This window comes from Pomacea canaliculata, linkage group LG1 (genome assembly GCF_003073045.1).
Source record: "Pomacea canaliculata isolate SZHN2017 linkage group LG1, ASM307304v1, whole genome shotgun sequence".
NCBI lineage: Eukaryota > Metazoa > Mollusca > Gastropoda > Architaenioglossa > Ampullariidae > Pomacea > Pomacea canaliculata.
The window spans coordinates 11,596,667-11,608,739 of record NC_037590.1 but is presented as its reverse complement, the minus strand read 5'-3'; the positions used below and the strand labels follow the sequence as shown (position 1 = coordinate 11,608,739).

The 12,073-nt window shown below is 40.4% G+C and overlaps 1 protein-coding gene across 1 annotated transcript; it reads right to left on the bottom strand.

Annotated features, from left to right (window-relative positions):
- Positions 1 to 227: 227 nt before the first annotated feature.
- Positions 228 to 8,205, bottom strand: LOC112576010 (neuronal acetylcholine receptor subunit beta-4-like). The gene is made up of 7 exons (XM_025258203.1): positions 8,058 to 8,205; positions 5,797 to 5,939; positions 5,338 to 5,382; positions 4,907 to 5,016; positions 4,272 to 4,473; positions 3,727 to 4,057; positions 228 to 3,509 (listed from the first exon to the last, which is right to left on the bottom strand). The coding sequence occupies exons 1-7, from the start codon at positions 8,107 to 8,109 to the stop codon at positions 3,121 to 3,123; spliced, it is 1,272 nt and encodes a 423-aa protein (XP_025113988.1). The 5' UTR covers positions 8,110 to 8,205; the 3' UTR covers positions 228 to 3,120.
- Positions 8,206 to 12,073: the final 3,868 nt, after the last annotated feature.

Sequence of the window (12,073 nt, the reverse complement as noted above, 5' to 3'; positions counted from 1 at the left end):
TTTCAATGCAAAACTAAATGTGACAGAAGTATAGTATTAAGTTAGCATAAAATTACATACTTCGCGAAGTTCTTTATTAAATGAAGTGTTAATGCGATGTATGTAGTTGTTTTTGATGAGATATCAAGGTGATAAACATCACTTTGCTGACATGATGGTCAGCCGCAGACCACCTGACTCATGCGTGCGGACCACACTTTGAGAACCACTGCTTTATTGTGGGAATAGTCATCCAAAATCGTCAGGAAAAGTCAAAAAAGGAAACATTGAGTTTTCATTAATTGTTGATTTGTATGGTATTGCAAGCGATTAAAGTTATAATGATTTACAAATCTAGTCCTTCAAAAAATAAGATGCATATCAAACTGTTAGAAGATTTTATTTTAGCTTGTTAACTTCTGTCATGCATTGTATAGCCACTTTGTACTAAGATACCTAAGAGGTGAACTGAACTTGTTTTTACATTATTGTAATAAATAAGACAAACATACACTTACGTTGCATGCGCACAACGTATTACACACACACAACACAACACCCGACGAGCCCCCACAGATGACAAAGAGGATGAATGGATTTGTAGATGAATTGAAGCAAAGAGGTACAAGTTCAGAGGAATGTCACTGAGAGAGTTATAAAGAAGATGGAATCCATCTGCCTATATTTATCTGAGGTGTTTCTGGCTCTTCTTCATGCCCACTGCACACACATCCAAGAATGCACTGAAGCAGTGACATAACAATGCCTCATGGCCTGCTCCTGAAATTTTCTGCACAATACTGTCCAGAAATGTTCAAATACTGCAAATAGACCATATAAGCAGTTTAATATCACAGAACAAGAAGAGAGTTAATAAACTGCAAAATGTGTATGACCCATGTGTTCATTATATACAAATACAGTTTGCGAAGGAAACAAGTTGCAAACGTCAGTGCTATGAGATGGGAATTTTCTGGTGACAGTGCAATCATGAGTTGAGTTTGATTATGAAATGTTCATCCAGAAATTAATAGGTAAAAAGCATCAATATTTCAAGATGAGAGAGAAGTTCCAACGGTCAACACGGGTAATTTAGATGCAGCTGACGCATATATATAATTTTTGTTACATTTGCAATTATTTTAAATGCATAAAATAACAGGAGAGGAATTGTGTTGGGAGCAGTACACATCAAGGTGTGAAGCAAATAAGATTAAGTAATAAGTTCTACAAAAAAATGCAGATATGACACCATGGTAAACATGAATAAAGTGCACATATTCTATAATATATTCAAGAACAAATGATTTTCACACAGACATTTCAAATAAGTAACCAAATATTACGCTAGACATTGTAGGTATTTCTTTGAACATTTGTTTAACAAAGAAAAGTCAATAGAACAACCAATCCCACTTACTAATTTTTTTTTAATGTTCATCAGCAGATCGAGGTTATGTGTAATCAGTTGTGGAGGCGGAGGAAGGGAGAGGTATATATACTTGGACTTGTTTGACTGAGCCTGCCACTCATAAAGCATTTGTGGTTATTTTTTGGATTTTGTTTTGTTTTTGTTTTTTGTTGTTTTTTTTTTGTTTTGACTTGTCAACTGAATACCGCGGTTTGTTCCAAGTTCACAGACAGAGCAAATGTCAGCTAAAAATAGCCTTCCATGAATGTATGTTCATGTTGTGGGACTGAGGTGTTTTAGGTACATAAAATTCAGCAGTGGGATGGGAAGATGTGTTTCAGGAATTACACATGCACAAAACTAATGATAATAATAAATGCAAAATCGTAAGGAGCATGCTCTCAGCGCCTAAGCTCAAGAACGAACCATGGACAGCACACGTGAGACAGGAAAACAAGATGAAATATAAAAGATTAAGCAACAGGACTAATGAATAAAATAAAATACAGAAAAGAGGAACCAAATAACAAGAACTAAGGGTAACATGATGTAGCAAAAGGAAAGAGTGGGGAAAAGCACTTGCATTGTGTGAAAGGATGTTAGGAGTAATGTTTACGGAAGAGGTGTGTTTTCAGTGCACGTTTAAAGGATTCAATATAGCGGGTGGCGGATATGGAGAGGGAGAGAGTTCCAATGTTTCACTGGAGAATAAGTAAGAATCCTGTGTCCATATGTTGTTTTTCTGGTGAGAAGAAGAGTAAGGGGACGATCATCAGACGAGTAGCGGAGGGAAGTTAGCTGGGACGTTAGGGAAGAGCAGTTCAGAGAAATAATCAGGGCAGGTACCAGCAAAATAAAATAAAACACAGCACGGACAGTTTGTACGTATACTGGATGCGAGAACGATATCTTTCATATATATATATATGTTCAATTCATTAAATATATTAATTCCAAGAATGTGAGCTAAAAACTAAAGTTTATTAGATACTAACCTTAAAACATAGCAGTTCTTATCCCACTTTGGACCGATGTAAAAAGTTTGTTTCTCGGGGTCATAACTATATAGTCTTCCAGATCAGGCAATGCTTACGGCTACGACCTTCAGGACGTCAGTATAGTTAGAACTTAGGTCAATGCACATTTATGTTTTCTGACAAGATTATTTGTGACACATTTCTAACAACTAATGACAGCTCTATGCAATGCCGGCGCTAGTTCTGCGAGCAGGCGCGACCGCCCAAGATCCCCCGCACAGCGCCTGGTGGGACAGTACCTCGGGAGATGAAGACAATCCGTAGTTTTCTCAATGTTTAAAATTCCAAGAAGTCAAATCACTTCCCCTTTCAGCGTGGTAAAAGTAAATTCTGTTTGGGCATAACTTTTATTGACAATTCTTTCATCGTGAGGCTTCCCTCTAATCAGAAAGCTGTCAAATTTGAAGACATGATCCTGTAGTGGCGACATTTTTTATATTATTATTCGGAAGCCTTTGCACTATTTACAGTATTACAACACTATGTTATTTATTACCAGTTATGCCAGTTTGGAAAGTCCCCACAATTTTATTTGCTCAAGGCCCCACATCCCACTAGCGCGGCTTTAGACTGTTAATTTTCTAGCAATGTTTACTTGGGTTAGTCTTTAATCTTGTCTTAATAACATTAATTGAAAGCTCTAATATATGTGCGCAGAGTTTTTACACATAACAGGCTGGCCATATATGAGCTTCAAGATATCAGCACTAAAGTAAAACCCAGGCTGATGCTCACAATGGCTGCTGAGTACAGATAAAAGAAGAAGCTGTCGTAGGTTGTGGCCACCGTGATCCAGGTGATAACCTCCACCTGCGACAACTCAGATAAATTGTCCAGCTCGTTGGATATAACCTTTTCGCGGTCTCCAATGGCTGACATAGGCACGTGACCGGCGGGAAGTTTGGTAGGATGAACCTGCTGCTTCTTGCGGCAAAGGAAACTGAAAGAGCGTGCGACTCTGGTCAGTCGAGCCACCCAGTCGGGCACCTGCTGCTCATCGGCGAGATGATAGAGGTGGAGCGAGTAGATGGCCAGAAAGACGGACACACCAGCCATGACCATCACTGTGGCAATATAGATACCTGAACAACAAAATCAAAAGAAAAGTTAATCCATGCGGAGAGTAGGGGAGGTACTGTGATTACTTTTACGACCAGCAAAGGGCCGTCATATGAGATCCTATGAAAAAATGGGTCTGAAATCAAAGATCGACCATAACTACACCTAAATCCCAACACTTTATATCACTCGACGCTAGGTCAGAGGTCAAAGATGGCGCTGAATGAAATAGAAACGAACCCAGAAGTGACGTCGTTTTGGCCGATGTGGGCAAGTCCTGCGTCACGAGGGTCAGGATAACGACGTAGGCCAGCAGTGACGTCAGACAGAACCCGATCTTCTCCCCAGACTCGTTGGGCATGAGGAAGACCAGCGGGATGAGCAGCGAGTTGACGATGACGGGCAGGATGGTGTTGAGCCCGTAGTAGACGGGCCTGCGTTCGAGGTTAAAGTACAAGGAGACTTTAGCATAGGAATAGTCATCTTCCTCGTACTCCGTGCGTCCATAGCTCGTGCTCAGCAAATCCCACTCGCCGTTCTCGGAAAAATACTCAAGAGATACGCCACCATTCTGGAGAGTAATTCCACAAATTGTCAATTGGTTGATTTTTTTAAATCTCCAAATTAGGTACTTTACTTGTCTGTCTGTCTGTCGGTCTGTCTGTCTGTCTGTCGGTCGGTCTGTCTGTCTGTCTGTCTGTCTGTCTGTCTGTCTGTCTGTCTGTCTGTCTGTCTGTCTGTCTGTCTGTCTGTCCTCTGATTATTTATGGTGAGGGAAACAGTACCTGCACAGCAAGGTTGAGCTCTTGGATAGTGTAGCCAGCACTCGTTACACTCAGTAAGCACTGCTGAGTATCGAAGGGGAAGTAGCTCAAGACCATGTCACATGACGTCACTATGATGCCAGGTGGGTTCCACGTCACCTGGCCGTCGGAGCGCACACGGATGGGGATGGTGTCTTCGTTGATAGCCGACAGATCATTCACCCTGCAGTAACAGCAATAACAATTCTAGAGTAGGAGCAACAGCAGCAAATGTAGTGGTGCAACAGTCGTTCGTCGTAGTAGTAGTCGTTGCCAGTCATAAATTTCAATACTAGTAATTAGTCGCGTTGATAGCAAAATGTTAATTGTGAAAGTACTTGATTGTAGTCATGGTGGTGGAAATATCACTAGCAATTTTTATTGACTTATATTGAAAGTGAACAGAAAAATAATCGATTTTAGATTATAGGTTAAATTACAATGCTCATCATAGAATAAACGCTTAATGGATTTTTTCCAGTAATTAGCGGGGAGAAGACGAGTGCGTGGAGTAGCCAGGAAGGGACCTTCCAATTGTCAATAGGAAGTGGCCCCTGTCAAGTTACCAAAGTGTACAGGAAGTGACCTATCGTGACCTATCGACTTCAGGAACGTACGAGTTGTCCACGACAAGGGACGGGGTCCATACTTTCTCTGGCAGCACTTGCATCACAGGAATGCCACTCCATGTTGTATTTTTCCAGTTCAAACGATCGTCCATCCATTTCTGTTGAGGTGGATCGGGAAACGTTTAAAACAAGGGATCACATTTTCAAGCTGTCATTCGTTTCAAAAGAATGGATGCAATGTTCTATTGGCATTAGTATACAGGTGCCGAGTGTCAACACTTGGTATACCTAGCAGTCAGTTAAACTGCTTCAACTTGACAAGTGTTTTAGATATACACTGAGCTTTAGCCATACAGCTAGTGGTTTTTTTCTTTGTATAAACTTCTCATAAGCAGAACTTAGTTAATAGCGCTTAAAGATTTTAAAGACTTATTAAAAATTACTATCAATCTTGAGTTTAATTATTTCTAGAGACATACCAACGACCACCATCCAGATACTGAAAATTCTTCAGTCTTCATGTCCTGTAATAACCAAGAAAAATGTCGTCTCGTGAACTGTATATTAGAGATGGAAAAATATGATAATTGCAGTGATTATTTTGATGTTTATTCTCGCTTTGAATCAGTTTTGATGTTATACGAAAATCCAGTCTGATCGCCATCTGGACTTACCTCTTGAGGTGGTTATTCACTCAGATTTTGTGAAATAGCATGTTATATTCAACTCATACTGAATTCAGTCACAAGTGTGTCTGCTGGCAGGCCTTTAATATTTATCGAGACACCATCAGATTTCTGTTGGCATTACTTGTTTGCGTCTGAGTAAGGCTTCTGCAGACCAAAATGGCGTTCACGAGGTCGAATATGTAAAAATGGAGACAAAGTGAACCAAACTTACGAAAGTTTTTTTGTCAGGTCAAAGATAAGAGAACTCACCACGAAGTTGATGGAGACCAGGTTAAAGCTCATGTTAACGACGGTTGTGACATCAGGACGAACAGACGTCGAATAGGTCTCCAGTAAATAGGACCGCAGATTGGTTTCGGACTCTACTGTAAACCCACCCTCCACAGGTCTGCCTGTCTCAAACAAAATATCTGTCTTACTGACTCACAACTGATTGAAAGAATGAATAAATGGGTAGTTGGGTTTAGGTAGTTGGTTGACTGGTTGGATGGTTGACTGGCTGTAAAAAGAAGGCAGTATGCCGAGAAGGAGATTGCGATTGATATAAGTAACAGAGATAGCAGAAGCAGCAACATAATCAGTACAGATGATGGATTACCATGACGACTGGGATGAACGATAGTTGATGTTAAATAATAAACAAAATCTTATACAACATGTTGTAATATTCTTGTTTTGTTACGATGTGAAAGACAGAGACAACCTTTCAAATCAGCAAGTTTTAGTTTAAATCTGTACCTGCCTTGACTCAGTGATGTGAACTGCAGTTGGAATATTTAGTAATTATAATAATTTAAAATATTGTCAATGCGAAAGATTGAACGATGCTATCAACAGACAAAATGCTTTCTGCCACCTCACAGTTCACGGCCTCTTGATGCCTCGTCTGACTTACTACGATTAATCTTTTTTATATGACAAAAGCTGTACTAGATAGTAGACATAGACGGGTGCTCCCTAGCCCTAAAAATATCTTTCGAACTTCATTTCTACACCACGTACACACAAAAGCATCGGCAGTTCGCTCGACGTGAGCAAATACAATCCATCTGAGATCAAGTTTGGGGAGGGTCTTGTATGCAAGTGCGTTGTAAGAACACTGGGGTAAAGGAGGACCGAGTATCTGACCAACAATACCGAGTACTGTCTGACTTCTCTGTGCACTTTATACTGATCTGAGTAAGTCTTTAAACAGAATGACTGTCATACACCAGGTGGGTTGTCAGGTGTGATTGCATAAGCTCTCGTCAGTCCATGCTGTATGCTAGTTAATGTTCTCTGTAGACGTCATTGATTTTCCGTTGTATATACTATGAATAGCCAAAATGAAAAGATATAGGAAGGAATCAAAGTTTATCAGAAAAGTAAATGTGTTGTCGATCTTTTATGGTAGGGGTGGGAAACCACACACCCGTGAAATGTTCAGCATGAGAGACTTTTGTATTTTGCAATTCACTTTCTACCCCGCGAATTCTACAGGAGTTTTACTTGAGGTTATTCGGTAAAGTTTTAGCAGGTCTGTGGGTGTTGGTACCCGGACTTTTCGACAGTCGTTTTGGAGCCGGACGTTTTGGCGACCGGATCTTTAGCCGAGGGAGGTATCGTCGACGAACTTTTCGGCACTTCATTTCGGCATTTCACGCGGGACCTTTAGCCGAAGTCAAGTGTGCGACGCCCCTTAGCTCACACATTTCTCTCGCCATTGTATCAATGTATCAGTGAACTCTCTCTCTCACTATCCCTCCTCATGTGAACCGTTAGCTCACACATTTCTCTCGCCATTGTACAATGTGTGTCTCTGCCAGTTCTCATGTTCACCTTCCACCTGGACAATATTTCTGTTTGTCATCTGTTTCACGTTCCCTCGAGATAGTGCTTCATTCATTCATGTGCAAGATTCTGAGAAGTAAGCTCTCTCTCTCTCTGACATAATGCGTCGAAAAGTCTGTCTGCGAAACATCCGGTTAACGAAACCTCCGTCGACGAAACACGTTGGCTAAACGTCCGCACACGGTGCAGAACAGGAGGTAAGAGAAGTCAAAGCTAGTAATCTTTTCTTTCTGGTTCGTCCGAGACAAGTATAGACTAGAAGTTCAGACGCCGTGTCCAAGTCTTTATAGAGAATAATCGTGTTTAAGATAATAACAAACTATTAATTTTATGAGTAACGATACTGTCTATTAATTCACGGACAATTATTTTGTTTTAAAGGAAGAATACTTTCTTGGTTCTGCCTGTGTTAAATAGTCGCGTTCCTTACTTTCGTTATTGAATACTTCTCAACTGAAGGGACAGCTAAAAGACATTCTAACAAAAGATACACATGTACACATATACAACTGATGTTACATACACTGATCCCCAACAGCTGAAGGGAGTACCTAATGCATCAGCTACATCGCCAGTGCATTTTAGCTTTCAGCACTTACAAAAAACCTAATAAACGACGTCCCTATTTATAAGAGTATTTTTGAGATAGCTAATAAAAGATAAAGCATAAGTTTGCTTGCCTGTAACAAGAAATGCCGCTAGTAAACAAAACAAATCCGTTGCCAAACTCATGGCAGTCAGCAGGCGGCTCAACAGATTGTTGTCAGAACTGGGAATACAAGTTCGTCTGTCGCCGCAGTAGGCGTGACTGGAGCCTGCACCTCTGACTGCTGGGTAGGACTGTCTCCACTGGAGCCTGAAGTTGTTCTGGTCACGGACGTGGTTCTGGTCTGGCCCGACTAAGGGAGACAAACACTAGGAGTGGTGTGGTTATCGATCCTAGCGATAGGTTCTGTTCAAACGCGTGGTACACAGTGTCCATGGTGGAGCAAACACAAGCACTGCAATGACTTCATTAACGGGGGGTGTGGGGCAGAATGGGGAGGAAAGGGGAAACAGTGATTTTATTGAAGTAAAGGACAGATCAGGAGGCGTGATTACTGTTTGCTGTCAACAAATCCGCGAAACGAAAGCTGTATGAGCCGAAAAACAGTTTACAGTAGCAGCAGACGTGTTTAAAAGGTCGTTACAACAATTATGACAACTACATCAAACAATCTGCAGCACGCAGATCAATAGGATATTTTACGATTAATCAAGAAACAGGTAAAAACAAGTAATAATCAGAACGCTGACTAGGTATCTGCCACCAACAAAAAAACAACAACAAAAAACAAACAAAAAAAAAAAAAAACAACTTTCAAATATCGCTTATAACACCAGGTGTTGAATGTTACTACTGAAATATGAGGCAAAACGTTTTTGCAAACACGAAAAACCATTCCTGCTTTAAGCAGCCTGGTGATTGCAGACCAACATGTCGCCGGATCCTCGGATCGTTGAAACTATTACGTGGCCCCTGTTCCTTACCCACTACTTCCTGCCCACCCTACGGATACCTGACTTATCAGGAATGGTAAAAGACAATGGATGGAGTGTGAAGGGCTCGGCTTTCGCGTTCAGGACTTAGCACAGTTAGCAATGCTTGCAATCACTATCCCTACAAGGAATAGGTGATGGCACACTCACCTCAAACTCCGAAGAGTTTAATTATGACTTAACTATGGTTTACAGTGGGATGATAAAGATACCTAACTGTGACAGAAGTTAAAATAACATCGAGAGAGAGAAATATGAAAACATCTCTTCTATTGTTTCTTTTATGTATCTTTATATATATCATATATTGTTCTTGACACTGTAAGAAATCTGAAAAAATGTAACATTACTCCTACATGCTAAATTATTGTTAAACGGCACAAAAATCTATTAAAGGTTTAGATGGAAGTAAAGGGCCCACATTAAAAAAAATTTAATATTGTCATCAAAACGAAATCTGAAAATCCTTGTTGCCAAGTAGGAGTCCAAACATGTATTTATTCTAGAGGGAAATATTTGAATTGTTTCTTTTCTTTTAGATGATCGTTTGTTTTGTTATAGTCACATTACTAGCCACGGTGGCCAAAATATCAACTCACGGCGGTATCATGCATAAATACAGAGCTAACAGAGTCAAATCGATGAACTCAATCATGTAGGGAGAGGAACTTGTGATTAAGTCGGTTCTGGGGGATAAATGGGACAAAAAAAGGTTGTTTAGCATTAATTTACAAAAATTGATTCCTTTATGAATGATAAGGTTTAAAACATCTATGTAAAAACTGACTGTAAAACTGGTGGTTCTTTATCATTAATCGACAAGAGGGGAGGAGTATAACATCACATAACAGCATTTCTTTAGCCGAAGATTCTTTGAGGGACGTTCATCGGTGGAACCTGTAGCAAGAATCTGACATTAAAGCTCGGCTAGTCGGATTTTTCGTAATTATACTGCCAGGACTGACCGTTGTTACACAAACTTGACTGTGTTCTATGCTATTCTAGATTTTAAAAGAAAAAGGACTTACTATGGCTTCAAAGAGTTAAAAAGGACATTGTTGAGCTCTAAGTGACCAGTATATTCATTAAACGCTAGTTCTGGATAAACTCTTTCCTAAAGAATATTAGGAAGTCGTTGGTCGTGCATGAGCGACGTGTGTCGCCGCGGACTCTGAATCACACTGTAACCTCGTCTGATAGTGGAAAAGCTTTTAGAATGATTACTTCGAAATAGATGAATCGCAATTATGTGTGGTTTATGTGATGGAAATATGTGTTAACTTTAAGAGCATACTATTTTATATTCGCTTCGTGAAAAAATCATTATTATTTAATAATCAAAAACAATGTAAGAGACGAATATAATTCAACTACCACAGAACTGAGCATTGAATAGTAACGCCAGGGCAGAGCTGTGCAGACCCCAGAGTACAGTGTGACTGGGGACAAGTTTACCCCTCGCTAGGGTCGACAACGTGGTGTTTGTCACCTGTCTCGGTCGTCGCTAGGTCCTGTGTTCGGCTCTAATTACGTCAGGCTATATCACAGTCGGTGACCCCAGAGTGCAGTGTCACGTGAGGCAAGCCCTGTCAACCCGCTGGGAGTCTCCCTATCCCGTATGACTTCACCTCGAGGCCTTCACCTCGCTGTTTGTAAACACACCCAGAGACCACTTACACCTTTATCAATCCACAAGGACATTGCAGGTAGTGATCATACACTAGCAATAAGCAGATAACTATATATATACAAGTACATGTTGACTGTATTGAATAAATTTTCTTTCTGTACTACAGTAGATACAGTCGGTGCATCAGGTGACCTCAGGCTAACTCAACGTCACGACAGGTAGAATTAATATTGATCAAGTGTATTGCAATGTGGAATAAATGATTTACTTGTCAACGAGCGGGGGCATCGGGTTTCATCGACGTTTTGCGACCCTTTGTTACACTCCATTCTCATCTTCTAAACGGGAAGTTCGAACCAACGTGTGCTAATAACCCGTGTGCCCTACTGAAATGCTTCTGTATTAATTAACGACAGGAATGACCAACCAGGGACCTACTCTCTTGATATTGCGGCAATAGTCTATCAAGTCTGGTGTTATGTATATATACTAACACAACCACTGCTGACTCAAAACAAAGCCATTGTTGATATACACACACCACCATTACCCAAATGCTTTCGTCGTGATATCACTTTAAAGTTTAAAACAAGTTTAAAAGTGATACATCACAGCTTACAGAATGGTGTTTGACCTGGTTGACCTGTATCATCACATAACTACTGTAACTAGATGCTAGATCGTTGGTTGCGAGATAACATTTGTAAGTATAACGAACAACATAAAATTACAAAATATCTTTATACAAACAGCCGTTTCTGTAAGTGTAACTAAGTTAAACAATTCAGATAATAATTATTAATAACAAGTGACACACTGCTGAACATTGAATTCTGGAGCTAAGGATACTGTTAAATGTTTCTGGCTTTTCCAAAAGAATAATGAAAAGACCTGTGCTGTTACTGGAACTTTTATTTACTGAATCAGGTGCAAGAGGTTCACACTACTGCGAATGTAAGATGCAAGACGACGATGAAAGCGGCTGACAAGTGTCAGGACAAGTGCTACAAAGATGGCCATTCTCCATACTTCATTGACCGAGGCTGACCCCTTAGTATTTTGCTACATTCAGACACCGCAACACGCCTCTATTTTGTTAGGAGTTTCTTTGTTTCATTTGAATGTGTGTGAACGTCTGTCAATCATTGTCCTGATTAATGACAAAGGATCAAATGTTCTCTATTCTGATCGACGACAATTTTCTCACCTTTTCTTAGCCTCGTTCAAAGTGTTTTCTGACGAGAAAACTAACATCCACCCGCGCTGAGTTGGATCTTGAGTGTTCGCAGCTCTTTCCTCTTTGTGCCTGTCATCGAACTCATTATCGAACATTTCCGTTTCTCCTAATTGTAGTGTCTGCCTTGTACAGTCCTTCATGGCTCGCTTTTGGTGCGTTGTCTTTGTTGTTGTCGACCATCCTTATTCTGGTGTGGTTGGGGCTTGGTGCATCGTTATTGTTATGCGTTGATACTCAGTTCATTTCAGTTCAGTCCATCCTGACGTGTACCGATCATTCGTCCTGAATCA